Source organism: Rhinolophus sinicus, linkage group LG06, assembly GCF_036562045.2.
Source record: "Rhinolophus sinicus isolate RSC01 linkage group LG06, ASM3656204v1, whole genome shotgun sequence".
NCBI classification, from domain to species: domain Eukaryota; kingdom Metazoa; phylum Chordata; class Mammalia; order Chiroptera; family Rhinolophidae; genus Rhinolophus; species Rhinolophus sinicus.
The window spans coordinates 122,372,581-122,390,638 of record NC_133756.1 but is presented as its reverse complement, the minus strand read 5'-3'; the positions used below and the strand labels follow the sequence as shown (position 1 = coordinate 122,390,638).

Genomic DNA, 18,058 nt, shown 5'->3' with positions numbered 1-18,058 from the left:
AGAGAGAGAGAGAGAGAGAGAGAGAGAGAGAGAGGATGTATGTATCTTAGAATCCCTCTCCCACCACAGGCCACCCAGAAATGGAGAACTGAAGAATTTCTTGCGAAGACAAGAATCCCGAGAAGACACTGTTTGGTCAAGTAGACAAATATTTCTTTTTCTGTCAGCTTCTCAGCTCATCAATAGTTTGGGAAAGAGTTGGAAATGAAAATGCCAGAAGGCATGGAGACAACACCATGTGCTGCAGGAACACTCATTGCTGCAGCATTCGCCCTGCTGCCTCCCTGGAGGAAAACAGGCTTTACTCACTCCTGAGGACAACTGCAGCCTTCCAGCTCCCTGGAAAGAGAGAGGCTGACCAGGAAAAGGAAACACTGACTTATGCCAAACCTGAGGGAGCTCATGCAGAACTCCTGACCCTGCCTCTATCACTGTAAGTCATAATGTGAACCAGCACCTGAGAAATGGAGATTTGTCTGGGCAAACAGAGGACAGGCTCTTGAATGAAAGAGAATTACTGTGGAAATAGACAAGAACATCAAATCCACTTTCATCTAGTATATTCACTTCAAGAGGCTATTCATTCCAGTACTTAAAATAAAAGACTAGGTAGCTATGAAGAAGATAAGACTTTCTTTTATAATAAAGAAATATTTATTATGTGCATAATAACAATATAGTTAACTATAGGCAGAATGCTGTCCAGTATATCTATAGAACTTATTCATCTTGTATGCCTGAAAGTTTACACCTGTTGAACTGCAACACCTTCAATATTTACAAGGTTGGATCTCATGGTCAGTGTTTTTACCACAATCAAAAAGGACAATTTAATTGATAGTAGACTATTAAATAACAAATTCAAAAAGAATGTTTAGAGAAATAAATAACCACCTAGAATTGCATACTCAGAAAATGATTTACCTATAAGATAAAATATATTTGAAGATTAAAAAAGCAACTATTTATTTTACAAAAAGATGAAATTTAAAAATCATCGGTGATTACTTAATCAACTTATTCTATTTCAACCCTAACAAAGGTATTAATATTTGAAGTACAAATATTCATTATTAACATTCATTATTAAAATCACAGTGAAAATTATTTAACACCAATCTGGATCAGTATTTAAGTGGTAGGAAATGAGGAAGTTATTGCAAACATTCTATTATTTAATTCCCCCGTATCCCTATCAGGTAAGTTCTAGTATGTTTATTTCTGATGAGAAAGTTAATCCAACTACATTTTATTTAATAAGGTCCAGTGAATAGCAACATCATGATAATGATATTCTATCTCATTTCATAGTTCAGGCTCTTAACCGTCCCCAATATTCACCTGTGCGACACCTGCAAGAGCTCCTTGATCATGAAGAAGCTCAACATGGTTCCAGCCAATACCATGAGCTGCTCCTATATCACTAATGGCTACATGGATTGAACACATCAGTCTATACCTTTTGACACCTAATATTTTCCCATGATGCTCCTGGCTCCTTCTGCAGATTACATCTCCTGGATTCTCCCTCCTAACCCACATCCTGGGGTATCTGGCTCTTACTTTTTTGGGAGGAGTGCACTGCAGAAAGGGCACCTGTGCTAGAGAAACACAGACCCAGTTCTAATCCTGCCTCCTCCATTCATTAGCTGTGGGATATTGGGAACACCTCATAAGTTTATATATACGTTTAACTATCTGATAGGAATTGTTTCTTCTTATATTTTTCAAGATTAACTGGGATAAATATACTCTCTCTACATATATTTATACACATAATTTATGTGTGTAACTATGAATGTCTATGTGTGTATCTGCCTAACTTTCCCAGGCCAAGTACTTTCTTTCTCATTCCCGAGATCAGTTATGACCCCTCAATATCTCGATATGGGCTCTATGCATTGATTGGCCCTAATTTATAATGTATGCTTGTCTAAGAAAAGTTTGTCCCTTGGCTATTCTGAGTAAGTCTATTCCTCATCATAATTTGAAAATGATTAAAAAAGAAAGTGTGTGAAATGGTGTGTGTATTATGGTGGTATATATACTCAAGGTAAAGTCCTGAACACCAAAAGGCTGCTCTTCGTAAGACATGGCTCCCTCTGCTGGTCAGATTTTGGAAACTCATACTGTTGCAGTTTTCTAACCCATTCCCGAAACAAGGGCCTGAAAACAGTTCCAGCCTCAGTTTTAAAAGTTCTATAAAACAAAGCTGAAACTGGAGTGGTCTTGACAACAGCGCCTGGGAACTCAAAAAATGAGACTTTAGTAAAATCATTTACTGTTCCTCTCAAGGGCACGAATCTGCTGTATAGGACACTGACACAGCTTATACTTTTCAGGAATCAATACAGCAAATATTTATTATATTGTGCAAGACACTTGAGTAAGTACTTTATATTGAGTGACAGTTGCAGACATTGATCTTAAGAGCTAGGCACACAGACAGAAAAAGCAGAGAACCATATGATTTCACTGATATGTGGTATATAAAAGAAAAAACAACAAAAGAAGAAGACAAACAAATGAGAAACAGAAATTCATAGACACAGACAATAGTTTAGTGGTTACCAGAGGGTAAGGAGGGTGGGGGGTGGGAGATGAGGATAAGAGGGATCAAATATATGGTGATGGAAGGAGAACTGACTCTGGATGGTGAACACACAATGGGATTTGCAGATGATGTAATACAGAATTGTACACCTGAAATCTATGTAATTTTACTAACAATTGTCACCCCAATAAATTTAAAAAATAAATAGAAAAAAAAAAAGAGTTGGGCACAGTTTTAAAGCTCAATTTCTATTTTGGGAAAAAGAAACCCAGAATGCATTCATCATTACATAGCTTATAAAAGAGGATTTGAACTCAAACACTTGAACACAGAATTTTCACTCTGGGTACATATATTATTTTTGTTTTTCTTTTCTTGACTCTCTAATGAACATGCTATATCTTAGGCAAAAGCAGACGTACACTCAAAGACTCCTTAGTGTTGGTGGTGGATAGGGATTATTATGAACTGTCTTAGGATCATGGATGGTGGAAGACAGGTTTTGCCATGTCTCATCAGGTCAGTGATAAAGGAAAATACGGATAAATGGAAGTGCACAGATGCTACTATACCAATACAGCTCTGTCTTTAGGAGGGACTCTGATGTCTTTCTTTGAGAAAACAAAAATGGGTAAATAAGGTCCTCTCCTAACTCAAACCAGAAAGAGTGTGCATCCCAAGGATGCGTGAAAGTTCTAAAGGGAGACAGCAAGAAAGAGATGTTATGAATGGTACAGATGAGCTCAGATGCAGGAGATGACACTTAGGACAAGGGGCACTACAAGTGGGTGAGGGAATGAGAAGGTTCAGGAGTTTGGCTGGCACAGAGTCATGGGAGCTGTACAGTTCCAAGGATTGAAATACGGATAAGCAGTCTGAGAAAAGCGACATTTAGAGAATTTGTAGATGAGTGACCCGTGGTTTGTGACATTAAAAAATGAGACAGTGCCTGCTTCATAGTCTAGGAAAACCCCAACACGACAGGGAGGCACAGCCATGGAAAGAGTCAAGACCTTGGGATCAGAGGTGGAAGAGTCCTCAAAGGCATTGTACTCAGATTCATTCTGTAATCCTACAACCCAGTAGCCATTTTCAGGTCTGAATCTGTAGTAAACATTTTGATAATTTACGTGTGGGTTAAAAAGAAACCCAGAGCTCCTTTTTCTATTGAGGTTACTTATATTACTGTATACCCCCAGGATCCAGGCTATCTTCTGAGACACATCTACTTCCCAGTAATATTTCCCTGAGGAGAAATTTTGGCAACCCAAGACATCAAAAGCAGAAAAGTTGCATGGATATACATTTCTAAACATAAAACTGTTCCCGACTGTCACTTGTCTGTGATCTGCAGAAACGACAACACCCGAAAGAGCGTTCACTGGATTCAGCATGAAGTCCACTGCAGGAAAAATTACACAGTTACGTAAATTATACAGGACAAAACAATTTTGTATGTTTTGTGACACTGTGAGGAGGATATTGGGAATTGACTGGGAGGAGCTCGAGTTAAAGGGTCAGAGATGAGTAGAACACTTAGGAACTCTTAAATGTATGCGTGTTTGGGCGGGACACATGAAACTAAGATCATGGGACACTTCTGAAAAGGGTGATTTTGAAAACGCCATGTTTGAAAACATGGTGATTTGAAGACGCTGTAACTTCTTCTTACCCCAGTAGTTTTGGACTTCTGTCAGGCCTGAAATGACAAAAATTTCAATGATGTTGTTAGAAGAAAGGAGGAAACACTGACACTTATCTTTTCTCTCTAGTGGGGAGAAAGGAGGGGAGCCCTGTGAGGCTATCAACTGGTGAATGAGAGGACACCTGGCCATTCCCCCTTAGGTATGATCACATCTTCAGCATAGGGTATGTATCTCTCCTTATCAGGCCTACCTCCTGTCTTCTGTCCTCACTTAGAAACAACATCCACTGCCTCATTTTGCTCTGATACTATAAGAACCCTATGCTCACACCCTCCCCTGGCTCTCCTCACCTTTAAACTCTTGTAGTATCCTGCTCAGATCTGGAGCTTGGAATGCACTCTTCAGTTTCTTGGGAACAATTTTTGGCTTCTTCCAGGTCCAGGTCTCACTCCTAGAAAGACAAAAATTGACCATCCACACTCTGACCTTGTGTCTCTACAAGACCACTGTCTCCCTCACCTTTCATTTTATTGACGCACTCGAATCCTCTTCACTGAAGAGCCTGAGGAAGGGAGAGGCGAGAGCCCTGAACGTGCAACCAGAAGAAATGTCCTCATGTTTAACTTTCTATTTACCCTCTGTGTGACCTTGGGAAGATCTTCTCTTCAAAGAAGCTCGGGCTCTTCCTTTTAAAATGGAAAAATAAACCCCATGCTCTCAAGCTCTTAAAAATAATACAATATTAGATGAAGTAATGGTACCTATGAAAGGTGTTTGATGCCTCTAGAGAAGTCACTGCCATCTCAGTGGTTTTCCAGGGATGGGACAGAGATGTGGGTTCCCAGACAGATTGGCATTCAGTGGAGAGTCTCTAGAACATGGCTACTGAGAGTTTTAGGTTATCAAGTGTGGGGCTCCTGTACTGAAGTCTCAACAGTCTCCAAAGCCTTTCACGCCAGTACAGATGCTGAGACTAACATGAGGGCACATTACCTGGGGAAACATTACAAAAATGGGAAAGGCTATCCAAATTAATAGTGGTCTGAATTTCATGTGCTTGGGAAGACTGTGTGGGTAGGCAACGTTACCCAGAGAAAGGCATTTTCCCTACAAGCTGTAAGTATGTAAGCAAAAAGAGATTAATTATTGGCACCAGGACCAAAGCCACTATTTGCCAAGACATCAGTTTATTTTATTTTATTTATTTATTTATTTATTTATTTATTTATTTATTTATCTATTTATTTAATTTACTTAGAAATCCAAAGAACACCACCTGGAAAGACCTTGTTTCTTCCATCCGCAGGGAGGGAAAAAAATGTAAAGGAGATGCCCTCCGGGAAAATTTGGGGGCCTGGCAGATAAAGAGAACAAGATCCTTCCTGTGACAAGACAGACATCTATAAAGTATTATAGAAATAAAAGCTGAGGTAGAGACTAAGGTTTGACTAGAATGATTGAAGTCATGGAGGTCTGATACTGCAACCCCTAATTTTTAATGTTTCTATTGACTCTAACTCTGTGACCTCCCACCACCCAAATTTCCTACCATTAAACAGTTTCATCTGTGATAAGCAATTGGAAACAGTGGGGTAATGCTCAAATTTCCCATGTCTGTCAATTTTTAAAAGCCCAGATTCATTCCAAGATAACTCTTATGGCTATCATTCTGTCTTCACACACACAAAAAGGACCGTACCTGGTCTCGCATACATACCTTCTTATGACGTTAATCACATCCTGGGGAGAAAAGAGAAAACATGAGTCAAGTAGAAGGTTGCCAGATTGAGAAAATAAAATTGGCAGGTTAAAATTTAATTTTGAATCAATAACAAATATGTTTTAGAATTAGCGTGACCACTACAATATTTGAGATACTCTACTACTGAAAAATAATGTGTCATTTATCTGAAATTCAAATTTAACTACATATCCATGTTTGGTCTGGCAATCCTCGAAAGGGTGATAATCCCTCCTACCTTACGAAGTTTTATCACCTTCCTCCTCACACCCCTACTATCTCTTGATAGGATGTGAATAAATAGATGGTCAGAGTACGGCAGACAAAATGTAGAGGTAAGACCCAGACCCACCATCCTAGAAGACTCATGTGAGGATGTGACAAAAATGCTCCAAGGATCTAGAGATGGAACATATTTAAAAGAAGAGAAGAGACCTACTATTTCTTTAATATACATTCATGAGAAGACCTCCTTAACTTGTATGCTTTTATTTATTCTAGAGACAAATAAAGTTGAAATCTTCCATTTGTCAGACATCATTCCAGGCACTGGGGAATCAAAGATGAATAATTAATAATTATGGTCCTCAAGAAATATACTTTCTTTTGCTGCAGGAACAAGCAAACTAGCACTTGAAGCAAACATTTCTCTGACCTCCCTCTACTCACTTTATACTCCTACACACTACTCATAGAGGACCTCATCAATTTTGAAGTATGAAATAAGTCACAGGAACCAGCAGCAGAGAAGGCCTAAAATGCAACGTACTGTTTCCCAACTATTCACATTCCATTGCCCAGAATGGTATCAATATCCACTCTGTCACTGACTCAAAACTTTATCTTACCCTGAATTCCAGTATCGTATTAAGACAGTCTAATCCATACCTTCAACTTCTTTTAGCTACCTTCTTTTCCCCATCATAGCAGTATTTGCCTTATTTTTTTTTAACAGAGTTTAGTTTATTTGTTAACATTTGGACATTATCACAGAGTTAATTCAAAATGGGCAATTGGCCCCTATTCCTAATCTGCATTCCAATGAATAGACATCTAAAGTGTTGTTTTGTACTATATCCAGGTAGGAAGTTTGCCCTTCGACCTTTCTATGTCTGATTCCTCAGTCTCTAGCTCTTTCTCATCCCAATCATAAGTCATACTTTGCTTTCATCCTCTGTCTTTGCTGGCACTATGTTTAGCTTGGAGTAGAAAACCTGGATTTCATAGCAAAATGGAGGGAGTTTCTCCTTAGCAACTGTAGTTGAAATTTCACTGTCCTATAGCTCATTACTAAAAGCTAAACAAACAACAATATGCAAAGTCATCAAGAATTCAAGCTTGAAATTAAAAACAAACTCTGAATCTCGGCGTAGACTAAATGATTGTGTAAGAACTGCCTCACTCACACCTTTCATTTGTAGCCCAACAAATACAGGGAATACTTTACAAATTACTCAGTTTTGTGTTTATTTCCAATGACCAAATACAAAATCAAAAAGGCTTGGTAGAAAAGATGGGCTGGACTGTGCCCAACAGAATAAATAAAATATTCAGTAATTTATCTGGCGCCAGGAATAACCGGTCTGTTGAACTCAAATGACGACCTTAGTGTGCTGTTTCTGAGCTTGTACTTCTCCTGAGTTAGTGTCATTCTCAGGTTTCACTTGGTTATCCCTGAATGACCAAGCATTATTTCTACCTGCCTAGTTTTGAATGACAAAAATGTCATATTCATAAACATAAAATAGAGAAAGATGAAGAGAGCAAAATAAGAATTGGTTAGATCATATGAGGAATACTTGAAAAAGAAAAGTAAGGAAAAGAAAAAAGAGGGGAAAATGAAAGATTTAAATGTCTAGATTGGAAAATAAGTACAGTTGTATTTATTTACAGATAGCATGATTCGTTATGTAGAAAATCTCAAGGAATAAACACACACACACACACACACACACACACACACACACACAACTAAAACCTAACAAAGGTGTATGTGGTATACTAGATCAATTAACATTTATTGCATTTTTTATTATTACTAATGCAAAATCCAATATGAAATTGATATTTATTTATAATAGAATAAAAAAGAATCAACTGAAATACTTAGAAAATCAGTAAAGGACTTTTGAGCTAGAAACTACAAAATATTGCTGTTAGAATTTAGACTACCTAAACAAATTAAGAGATTTTATATTAAGATAGCAGTACTCCTCAAATTATTGTTTAATTCTATATTATTATGCCTATCAAAATTTCAACAAGTCTTTAAAAAAAAACTAAGAAGATATCCAAAATTTTTCATACAAAATTCGATGGACCTAGGAGAGTGTTCCTCAGCTCTGGCACTACTGGCATACTGGCTCAGATAATTTTTTGTCCTAGAGTCTGCCTTGTGCGTTGTAGCAGCACCTATGCCTACATACCACTAGATGGCAGTAGAATTCGCCAAATCTTCCTTGAGGGGCGGTGGTTAAAATGGTCTCCATAGAGAACAACAGGCTTAGAATAGAATTGTTATGAAATAAAACTGTTTCAATTTAGAAAACGAACACAAATGTGGAAGATCACACTGCCCAATTTCAAAATTTTCTATGAAGGCACAGTAATCAAAAGCTTAAGAGTATCGGGCAGATGGGTGACTTGTTTAGAGCGCGAGCTCTGGCCAACCTAGGCCAGCGAGAGGTACCTTCTGCAACTAGAATGAAGTCAAAGAGCTGCCGCTCAGCTCCCAGGTGGCAAGATGGCTCAGTTGGTTGGAGCACCGGCTCTCAACCACAAGGTTGCCAGTTCAACTCCTCGACTCCCACAATGGATGGTGGGCTGCGACCCCTGCAACTAACAACGGCAACTGGATCTGGAGCTGAGATACACCCTCCACAACTGAGACTGAAAGGACAACAACTTGACTTGGAAAAGTCCTGGAAGTACACACTGTTCCCCATAAGGTCCTGTTCCCCTTCCCCAATAAAAAAAAGAAAAAAAGGCTTAGAGTATTAGAGCAAGAATAAACGTACAAGGTAATGTAACAGATTGATAATCCAGAAATACATCCTACATTTAGAGAAAATTGATGTTTGACAAAGGTTCCAAAATAATTCAGTGGAGAGAGGGAGAGTCTTTTCAAAGAATGTTGAACTGAATTTGTTCATGGTTTAACAACTCAATAAATTTACTAAAAATCTTTGAAATGTGTACTTACAATGGGTAGATTTTATATGTAACTTACACCTCAAGAAATATGGGGTTTTTTTTAAAGACAGAAGTTAAGATCTAGCAGGTAGAAAATGGTTATTTCAGTATTGGAACCAAAGTTAAGAAATTTTTGTTTAGCTAGCAAAGGAGAATGGCAAGAACTCAAGCGGAGAAATTCTGAAATTTCCTGAATTTCCTAACATATTTTATAGCTTAAGATCACAGTCATGCAATTAATTCCTAGAAAAAATAATTTAACATTCATACTAGGTACAATCCCTCCATCAAGTCTCTGCAGGTTTCTTCCCACATCCTTCTCTAGCGGTCACAAACACACACACACACAAACACAGAAGCACACACACATAATCATACATGCTCATCCCTCACCTCGGTATTACACAGTCTAACATTACATTTGCCACCCCTCATAAAACACAAACAAAATCAAACATAAACAGAGCTTTGAGTTGTTTCTTTAAGCTTAGTGAAGAGATCCCTTACAAGTGCCAGATCACAGAGAATGGGAGCCTATAAAGAATCTTCTCTCCAAATTTTTCAACAGCTTTTCATAGAATAATAATAATAGAAATTCTCCTTGCCATTTGTACATTGAATTATTCCTATGATCCCTGATATGAATGACAGAGAAGGGGTACTTGAGAGGCAAAGGAAATTTTCAATGAGGAATAAAGTGCAGGGATCCAGAAGGACAGGAAACTTTGTCTCTGTGTTTTCCCCAGATCTCAAATGTAGGAGCTTCTCAAAGGCCTTACCTGCAGCGTGTCTAGTGACGATCCCCATATCTGACGCTGGAGATACAAGATGAGCTCGCTCACGTACTGCCTCTGCTGGGCTACCTGGTCTTCAGCCGCTGCCAAGTTTTCCCGCACATGCACTTCATCTTCCTCCAGCTTTTGCAGCTCCATCCACTCCTCCCTGTCCAAGATGCCTCTCATTTCATCAAACCCTTCCAAAATCCTCTGTCTCTCAATCTCCATATGATTCTTTGGGGATGAGAAGAGAAAGACACAGTCAGTCTGTCTAGCTTTCATGAGCCAAAACCTATTTTCCTCAGGCAGTTCTCAGAGGGACGGGAGTTGAAAGCAAGTCAGCAGTTCCTGGGAAAACCATTTTTCCTACTATTTTCCCTTTAGCTCCTCCCAAAGCAATTCATTCAAGTCTACTTCGTCAAGGCCAACCAGTAGACACAATGTGATTTCCTGATGAAGTCTGAATTGCAGACACTTGTCCTGGATAGTCATGCCACACTGTATATGAAACTCTTCCACCTGTAACTCCTAAACGGGGAATCCTGGGCCTTCCTCAGTGTGTGTTCTGAAAGTATCTGAGCCTGAAACTTAGTGACGGAAATGGGACATGGGATTCATTAGTCATTTTCACATTGCTTCCCTCTAAGCCTTTGCCTCCAAATAGTTGGTTTCACTTGGTGTACTCTCCAGCTCCCAGCCCTCAACAGGAGAGGGATGGAATGAGGACTAATCAAATGTCCTCTGGACTCACGAATTCTGAGGTAACAAGGAGGAAGGGGCCTTTTTGTGATTGGACCAAGGTGCTGCCCAATTTCCTATCTCAGAACTTCCTCAGGAACAATCTCTTCCTACCTTCCAGGCAGCTCTCTCTTCACTGATGTTAGCTTCTAACTTCTCAGCTTCCTGCTCCTCGTCTGTCAGCTTCTTCAGAGCTTCCTGTAGCTTCTCCTGTGAGAAAGGAATCACCAAAGTCAAACTATGAGCTTTCTCTGCACCTGATTAGAGGATAAATAGGGAAGAAATTAGGCTCATCTCAGGAGAGACTAGAGTTCACAGAAATGATACTGGCAATTAGAACCGAGAACGTAGACAAAAATCTTTATCCCTGGGTGATGGAAGTTTCCATCCCTTTACGAAGAGTAGCCTGCACTTCTCTTCCTAGAGGAAGACCTGCTCCTGCAGCAAGAAAAGTCCTTTCCTTTCCCACATCTAACCAACCGTGTTCTGCAATCAGAACTCATCTTGGGAAGCAACTCTCACTCAAACAACTTCTGTTTGCTGAAATTTTGTAGTCTAAGTTTATTCTTGAAGAAAATGAAAGAATGCACAGAAATGTCCCTCAGCTCTCAGAAGTGTAGCCAAGGGTATGAAAAGAGAATGCAGGGCTCAGTTCTATGATAACAAGCTGAATAAATACGATTTAAAAAGTGAAGATTTCACTTCAGATACCATTCTGCCCAATGGTCCTCCACTCTGGGACCTACCTGACATTCCTTGACCACTTCTTCAATGGGGAATGTTTGGTGACCTTGGTGCTCCAGAGACAGCACACAAAGCTTGCAAATGGACTTCCCATCCTCCTTACAGAAGATAAGGCGACTTTCCCCATGGTGCTCACAGATATTTTCCCCCTGCCACTGGTGTGAACTTGCGTTGACCTCATTGAGTTTATTCCGTATGTTGGCCAGTTTCCAATTAGGCTGGAGGTTGTAAGGCTGGTATCTGCTCTGGCACACAGGGCAGTGGTGTTCCCCTCCTAGGGCGAACAAAGGCTCCTTGTAGTTTGCAGTGATGCAAGCTTGGCAGAAGCTGTGGCCACAGCCCAGGCTCATGGGTTCTGTCAGAAGATCCCGGCAGAGGGGGCAGGTCAGCTCCTCTTGTATGTTCATCTGTGCTGAAAACTCCATTGCCTTGCTCCCCTGACTTCTTCCTGTTCTGATGCCCAAGGCTCCTTTTGCTCACAAACTCCTGCAGGGCTGCGGATAATGAACGGGGCAGGATAAGAAAGGGAGAAATAGGAAGGATACTGATTGTGCAGAGAATTAGAACTGGTGAGAACATTAATATTCAATAAAGAAAGGAAAAGAGAGAAGAAGAGTAGGTCAGTATAGAATGAAAAGGGCTCTTTGTAATAATTTCAAATACTTTTCTCTTGATTTGTCACATAAGAAATTTCACCCTGTCCAGGCAATGATTGCTATTTTCTCTCCTTCTACTGGAGAGAAAGACAAATTGAGGCCCTTCCTACCAAGAGCTTTGTGCAACCCATCGTTAGTCTTGCCTTTTCTTCCCCACCTCAAAACATATCCTCCATGTTAAATGTGCTAACCCCTCTGTGGCCCCAGGCTTTTGCACTTGCTCTTCTCTCTGCATAGAATGATCCTACTCTGCCATTTGCTTGATTTCCCTTTATTTAACAGTTTCATGAGTTATATTTACATCCCATGTATTCATTTTAAGAGTACAATAATTTCTAGTAAATTTATGGAATGGTATACCTAACACCAAAATCCAATTTGAGAACATTTTTATTTCTTGAAAACAAACCTAATGCCGTTAACAGTCACCCCCCGTCTGACGCTGAGCCTCAGGCATCGATTAATCCCCTTGTGTTTTTAGTGGTTTGCTTTTTCTGATTAATTCATAAAAGTGAAATCACAATATATGGTTTTTTGAGTCTGAATTCTTTCACTTTGCTGTCATTGAGGTTTGTCTCTCTTGCCTTTCTTTCCCATGCAAAAAAATATATTCTTGTTATTAAAAGGACAAAAACCACTGCTGCCTCAGAAACTTTGCAGTGGCGTATCTCTCTGCATGGACTGATCAGCTCCCTGACGTCAGCATGACTCACTCTTACATTTTACTCAGTCTCCCCTATACATGTCTTTTTACCGGAAAGACTTGCTCTTATTTATCTGTAGCAAAACTGCAAATACTATTACTTCCTATATATTTGCTATCTTTTTCTTGTTTTTACTACATAATATATAATATGTTTCTTTAACTGTCTCCCTCTTCTTTCTGAAAAGTAATGCATGCATAGATCAGGCAATGTTTTGTTCACTGATGTATCGTCAGTACCTAGAACATTGTATCACACACAGGAACACACTGTTTGATGAATATATAAAACTAGAACTTCCTCCTCTCTCCATGGATGACTACTTTTCTTATCAGTTTTTCATGTTTTTTTCTATCAATTAACCGTTCTCCATGACTCTGGGTGGTGAACACATAATGCAATATATAGATGGTGTATTATAGAAATTTACACTTGAAACATATACAATTTTACTAACCAGTGTCACCCCAATAAGTTTAATAAATATCTATCTATATTTTTTAAAAAATGAGTTCTCAAATAGCTGAGACGTGTTTACCTCCTAACACACCTGTCCCACACAGAGACTTTTCATGCCCTCAAACTCATTCCCCCGAGACACCTACACACAGCAAGGACCACAATGTGAAAGTCATTTTATCACTAACAATTTTATAAGCTGTTATGATTTAGAGATCACCTTGACCTATTTATTTCTCATGTTAAATTTTTTGACAAATAAGAGTACTCCCTTTACCAGATATGTCAATAGAATAGATTACTTACAGAGATCATTCTTTTGTCATAGGTAGAATTGGGGTGAACGTGTCATCCTCAGGACCCCCATTCAAAGTTCGCTCCACTAATACACTGATTTAACCAACGACAATCAGAGGTAGATGATGCAAGAACTAAATTGATACCCAGTGCAATGGGGCTCTAGAAATGGAGACATCAAGACCAATTTTGAGGTTCTGCGGAGTCTTGTGTTTAATAGATGTTGGGCCTTTCCTTTGACCTGGACATAAGGCAAGATGTCAATAGGCACCTGAATATTTCTGTTTTTAGGGAGGAAGAGAGGGGTTCATATACTTAGGATCACACACATGACACAGACCTGAGCAACTTAAGTTCCAGGGAGGCATCTGTCAGTCGTGGAAGACAAGTTTCAACATAGAGGTTTCAACACATAGTGGAGAGAGAAAGTCTGTCCCATTTCAAACACGTTGAGTGCTGTCATGTGATGAATTGCATCCTGTGAAAAGTTGTTGAAGTCCTACTCCCAGGATGCGTGAAGGTAACTTTATTGGAAATAGGGTCTTTGCAGATGAGCGTGTTAAAATGAAGTCATTAGGGTGGGACATAATCCAACATGACTCTGTGTTATGAAAAGGGGAAATTTGTACACAGATAGACATGAACACATACAGAATACCATATGAAGATAAAAGCAGAGATCACGGTCATGAAACTATACACCAAGGAACTCCAGTGATTGCCAGCACCATCAGAACACAACAGAGAGGCAAGGAACAAATCCTTCCCTTACAGTCCTGACAGGAACCAACCCTGCCAACACCACTCATGTTATATTTCTGGCCTCCAGGACTGTGTGAATACAAATTTCAGTTAAGCCACTAGTTTGCGGTACGTTATTCATGGCAGCCCCAGAAAACTAACACAAGTGCTTATTTTTGCTTTGTCCATTCATTTTAGTCTATTATTGAAGGAGCATTACACAATTGAAACCCTACCCACTTAAGATAAACAGACATACAGGTAGAGGTACACCTATGCTACCTTTTGGAGATGGTAGTGTAGGTGTTTTTACAGAGTAAGGTAAAGGTCAACTCAGTCCTGAGTTTCCTTTCTCACTATACGCTGGTCGTCTGCACAGAAGCTTTCTGTATCTGTACAGTTCAGACAAGAAAAATGAAAATGTCTCCACAATGGGGAGAAAATTCTATGAGGGTTTCAGTCAACATCCTTGAAACTTCCCTTTTTCCCTGGGTCAGAAACTGCCAATGGGATGATGAAACTTTTTGGCATCCAGACCTGGGGAACTCAGAAACATTGCAACTTCTCCCCATTCCTCTATGTTCAGCGCTCCCTCTTCTACTACCCCTGAGACTCCAGGGTTTAATCTGCATCACATTAATGAACGAGCCCCAAGAGCTCCAGCTCTCAAGTCAATTTGTTTCAAAGAAGTCGTTTTGTAACAGAAGCAGTCTTCATAAAGCTACCCCTAGTCTCAGCCCTTCTCTCACAGTCAGTTCATCAGAAAATCCTATAGCACTCCCTTCACTTAGGTCCAATCCAACTAGGTGCTTTACTTGGATCCAGGAATAGTTTCCCCATTAGTCCTCTTGAAACTGTTAGTGGTCTCATATAGTCTGCTGTCATCATTTCTCACACCATTGGCCACAGTGATTTTTTAAAAGTATAGATCAATTATGTCACTCCTCTCTTCAAATGTATGTTATCAGTGAGTCGATCTTTAGCATGGTCTAGTTAAATCTACATTACACATCCCCTCCTACTGCCTCACCTCTGAGCCCAACTTCACCCCAACCCACACTGGCCACCTTAATTGCTCAGGACAAAAATCCGTCATTTCATTGAAGACTCTGTTCAAAATCACCTTCCCACACTGAGATGCAATCTGAAATCTATTTAAAATGGGAAAGCCCTTTACCAGGGAACTATAGATATCTTGCTCTATTATTGACCTATTGGTTTATTATCGTTTCTACGTCTTTATTTACATTTCTTCATCTTGCTTCAGACTATCTTACTCTTTTACTGTTTGTTTACTTTCTTTCTCCTGACTCGGAATATGTTTGGTAGGTACTTAATATTTATTGTGTGTTCAATAGATGTTAATACAGATTTTACCACAGCTGTATGGTTTTCTTACGAATTTAATAATAAGTGTTCAAAAAATTTTTAATTCCATCTTCTCCAGTTTTTTGGGCTGTGTATTAGCTCCTGAGTAGACAGTGAATATATGCCACATATGAACCTAGTCCTATACGGCACAGACTCATGACCCCTGAAAAGGGGTAGAAAAGGTAAGTATACATCAAAATATATGTAACAGAGATCACGGTACACAGTGCTCAAAGGTGAGCTTAAGATGGAGTTCGTTCTGAGAAATTCCCAACTCCTTTCCTTAGATCTGTGCATGGGAAAATTGAGTAAGGGGTTGCGTAATAAACAACGGAAGGGTCTGTCTGATGATAAAAAAACAAAACAACTTCTAAATCATGAGAGGATACCAGAGGGGCATGGGGTTACCTGAAGTAAGAGTAAGCTGTGGCACTCAGAGGGGAACAAATTGGACCTCCAGAAGACAAGTGACCACAGGGGAGCTACACACATGGGCAACAACGTGATCATCCAGCCGCTCCCTTCAGGCCAGCCAAAGAGCTGGTCATTTATTGGGAAGGTTGTGCACAGCTTCCTGGAAGTTACTGGGACAAGAATAACAGGATCAGCTTCAAAAGGATCTGATCCCTTGCAGAGCCCCTAACATCCCATCCCTCCCACATGTGCCCAGGTAAGGGCTCTCATCTCTGCTAGCCCTCAGCAGGAGCTTCGGCTTTATGAAGAGGAAAACAGGGCTCCATCTCACAGGCTTCCCTGGATAAAAGGAGGAAGGGATTTTCTGCCTGTGCAAAAAAGAGTATTCTGGCTGAACTGGCAAGGCAGAAAGTCAAAACTAAGGAATAGGAAGAAGATGAGGGTGACTCAGCCTCAAGAAAAACTGGTCTCTCTAAGAAATAAACAAGACTCTTTGCTTTTTTAAACGTCCCTTCTTTAAAGGTCACTCTTCCTTGAGTCTCAATGCTCCCCTCTTCTGCCACTTTAGCAGAGCAGCTTCAGAACCACAATTTAACTCTCCCAAACACATTCAATCTGTTACCCCAAAGCCTCAGAAACTGCCCCCACACACCTTCAGGGGAAGTGTAGATCAGGTGGTCAGGTCAAGATTCACTCACCAAGCCAGAGACCAGCTCTCTGCAGAGGAGTAGCCCCACAGGAAGTGAATGAGAAATGAAAGTTAAGTTGTTGGGAGTGGAAATGAAACCTTTTTAAAGCACAACAGAAAGTTAAACAACGAGTCACTGCAGGACACTGGGGGAGGGTAATGCTTCAGTGTGTTCTAGACCAAGTACCAAGGAGGTACTCAATTGCTTTTTTTCTTTTTCCCATCTCAATTTCCTCCAGCAAGAATATTTGAATGAGAACAATGTGAATTCCAATGATACATTGGACAGCTTGCCTGAATACTCAGAATTTTAATTCAATCCTATAATTATTACTTCAGCTTATCTTACATTCAGGTCCCTAAACAAGTTACTAGGGATAAAATAAGGATCCAAAAAATCTGGGTACCTACTCTTTGTAAAGCAGATTGTGCCAGGGAAGATAATCAGTGATAAAGGCCAGTGAATTTAAGCTGATACTGCTACTGCGAGTGTTAGCAGTTGTCCTCATGAATGGTCCTAACAATAAAAATAAAGGGGGGGGGGGGCGGGGGGTTTTCAGTGTGAGCTTATTGACAAAGTTTTCCACATCATTGAATCTTAGAGTTCCACCAGGTAATTACCAGTTTCTGTTCCTTGTCTAGGCAGGCCAGAAGGGGAAGTCTTCCAGAGTTCATGGTGGTACAACTATTTCAGTGCCGTGTTACCAGCAACTAAGAGCAGGAAGAGCATGGAGGTGAACAGACGGTGGTGTTCAAGTGTAGTCTCTCTCTGAGTAACACTCACACCTCCATAATTGTTCACTTTTCCTCACTTTCTTTGGGAATGTTTGGTCCTTTTTACACTATCAATCAAAAGCAGAACTGAAACACTTTCTGTTCCTATAAATACTCTCCTGTCCTGTTATCTATCTTGTTCTTTCTTTGACTATTTTGACGCTGCAGCTGCAAGGTAGTGGAAGCTCCAGAACAAGGGTCCCTGACTGACAAGATGGCAGAGCTTGGCGATTTTCACACATTAACTGATATGAGACATGTAGGGCGACTGAGAAGTCAATGTTTTTTGGATTAAAGCACAGATATTGGTCTTGTTGTAACCCCCAGACACTAAGCTAATCTTGGGTTAAACTCTTTAATTCACTTATATCTATGAGGCAGGAATGGAAAATTATATAGGAATAATTGCTGAGCCTTATTAGGTTAATGTTATTGGCTATGAATAAAGTTAGTTCTAACAATGAATAAAGTCCTGATCCTCTTCAAGTGCAATGATAATCATGCAAATTTCGCACAAATTGCATCCTGAGAGCTGGCATTTTTTCCATTAGCGTCTCAGTTAT

At 39.8% G+C, this 18,058-nt stretch overlaps 1 protein-coding gene across 5 annotated transcripts; it reads right to left on the bottom strand.

Moving 5' to 3' along the window:
• Positions 1-631: 631 nt before the first annotated feature.
• On the bottom strand, positions 632-16,813 carry LOC109460422 (E3 ubiquitin-protein ligase TRIM22). 5 transcript variants are annotated; one of them, XM_074335893.1, is made up of 10 exons: positions 16,028-16,653; positions 13,848-14,108; positions 13,517-13,748; positions 11,394-11,885; positions 10,762-10,857; positions 9,913-10,143; positions 5,918-5,940; positions 4,551-4,651; positions 4,227-4,253; positions 632-3,956 (listed from the first exon to the last, which is right to left on the bottom strand). In XM_074335893.1, exons 4-10 carry the CDS (start codon positions 11,814-11,816, stop codon positions 3,361-3,363), a joined length of 1,497 nt encoding a protein of 498 aa, XP_074191994.1. In that variant the 5' UTR covers positions 11,817-11,885; positions 13,517-13,748; positions 13,848-14,108; positions 16,028-16,653; the 3' UTR covers positions 632-3,360. The 5 variants fall into 5 exon arrangements, with proteins under 5 accessions (XP_074191994.1, XP_074191993.1, XP_074191992.1 ...); XM_074335892.1 differs by having other exon boundaries at positions 13,848-16,653; XM_074335891.1 differs by lacking the exons at positions 13,517-13,748; positions 13,848-14,108; positions 16,028-16,653 and adding an exon at positions 16,732-16,813.
• Positions 16,814-18,058: the final 1,245 nt, after the last annotated feature.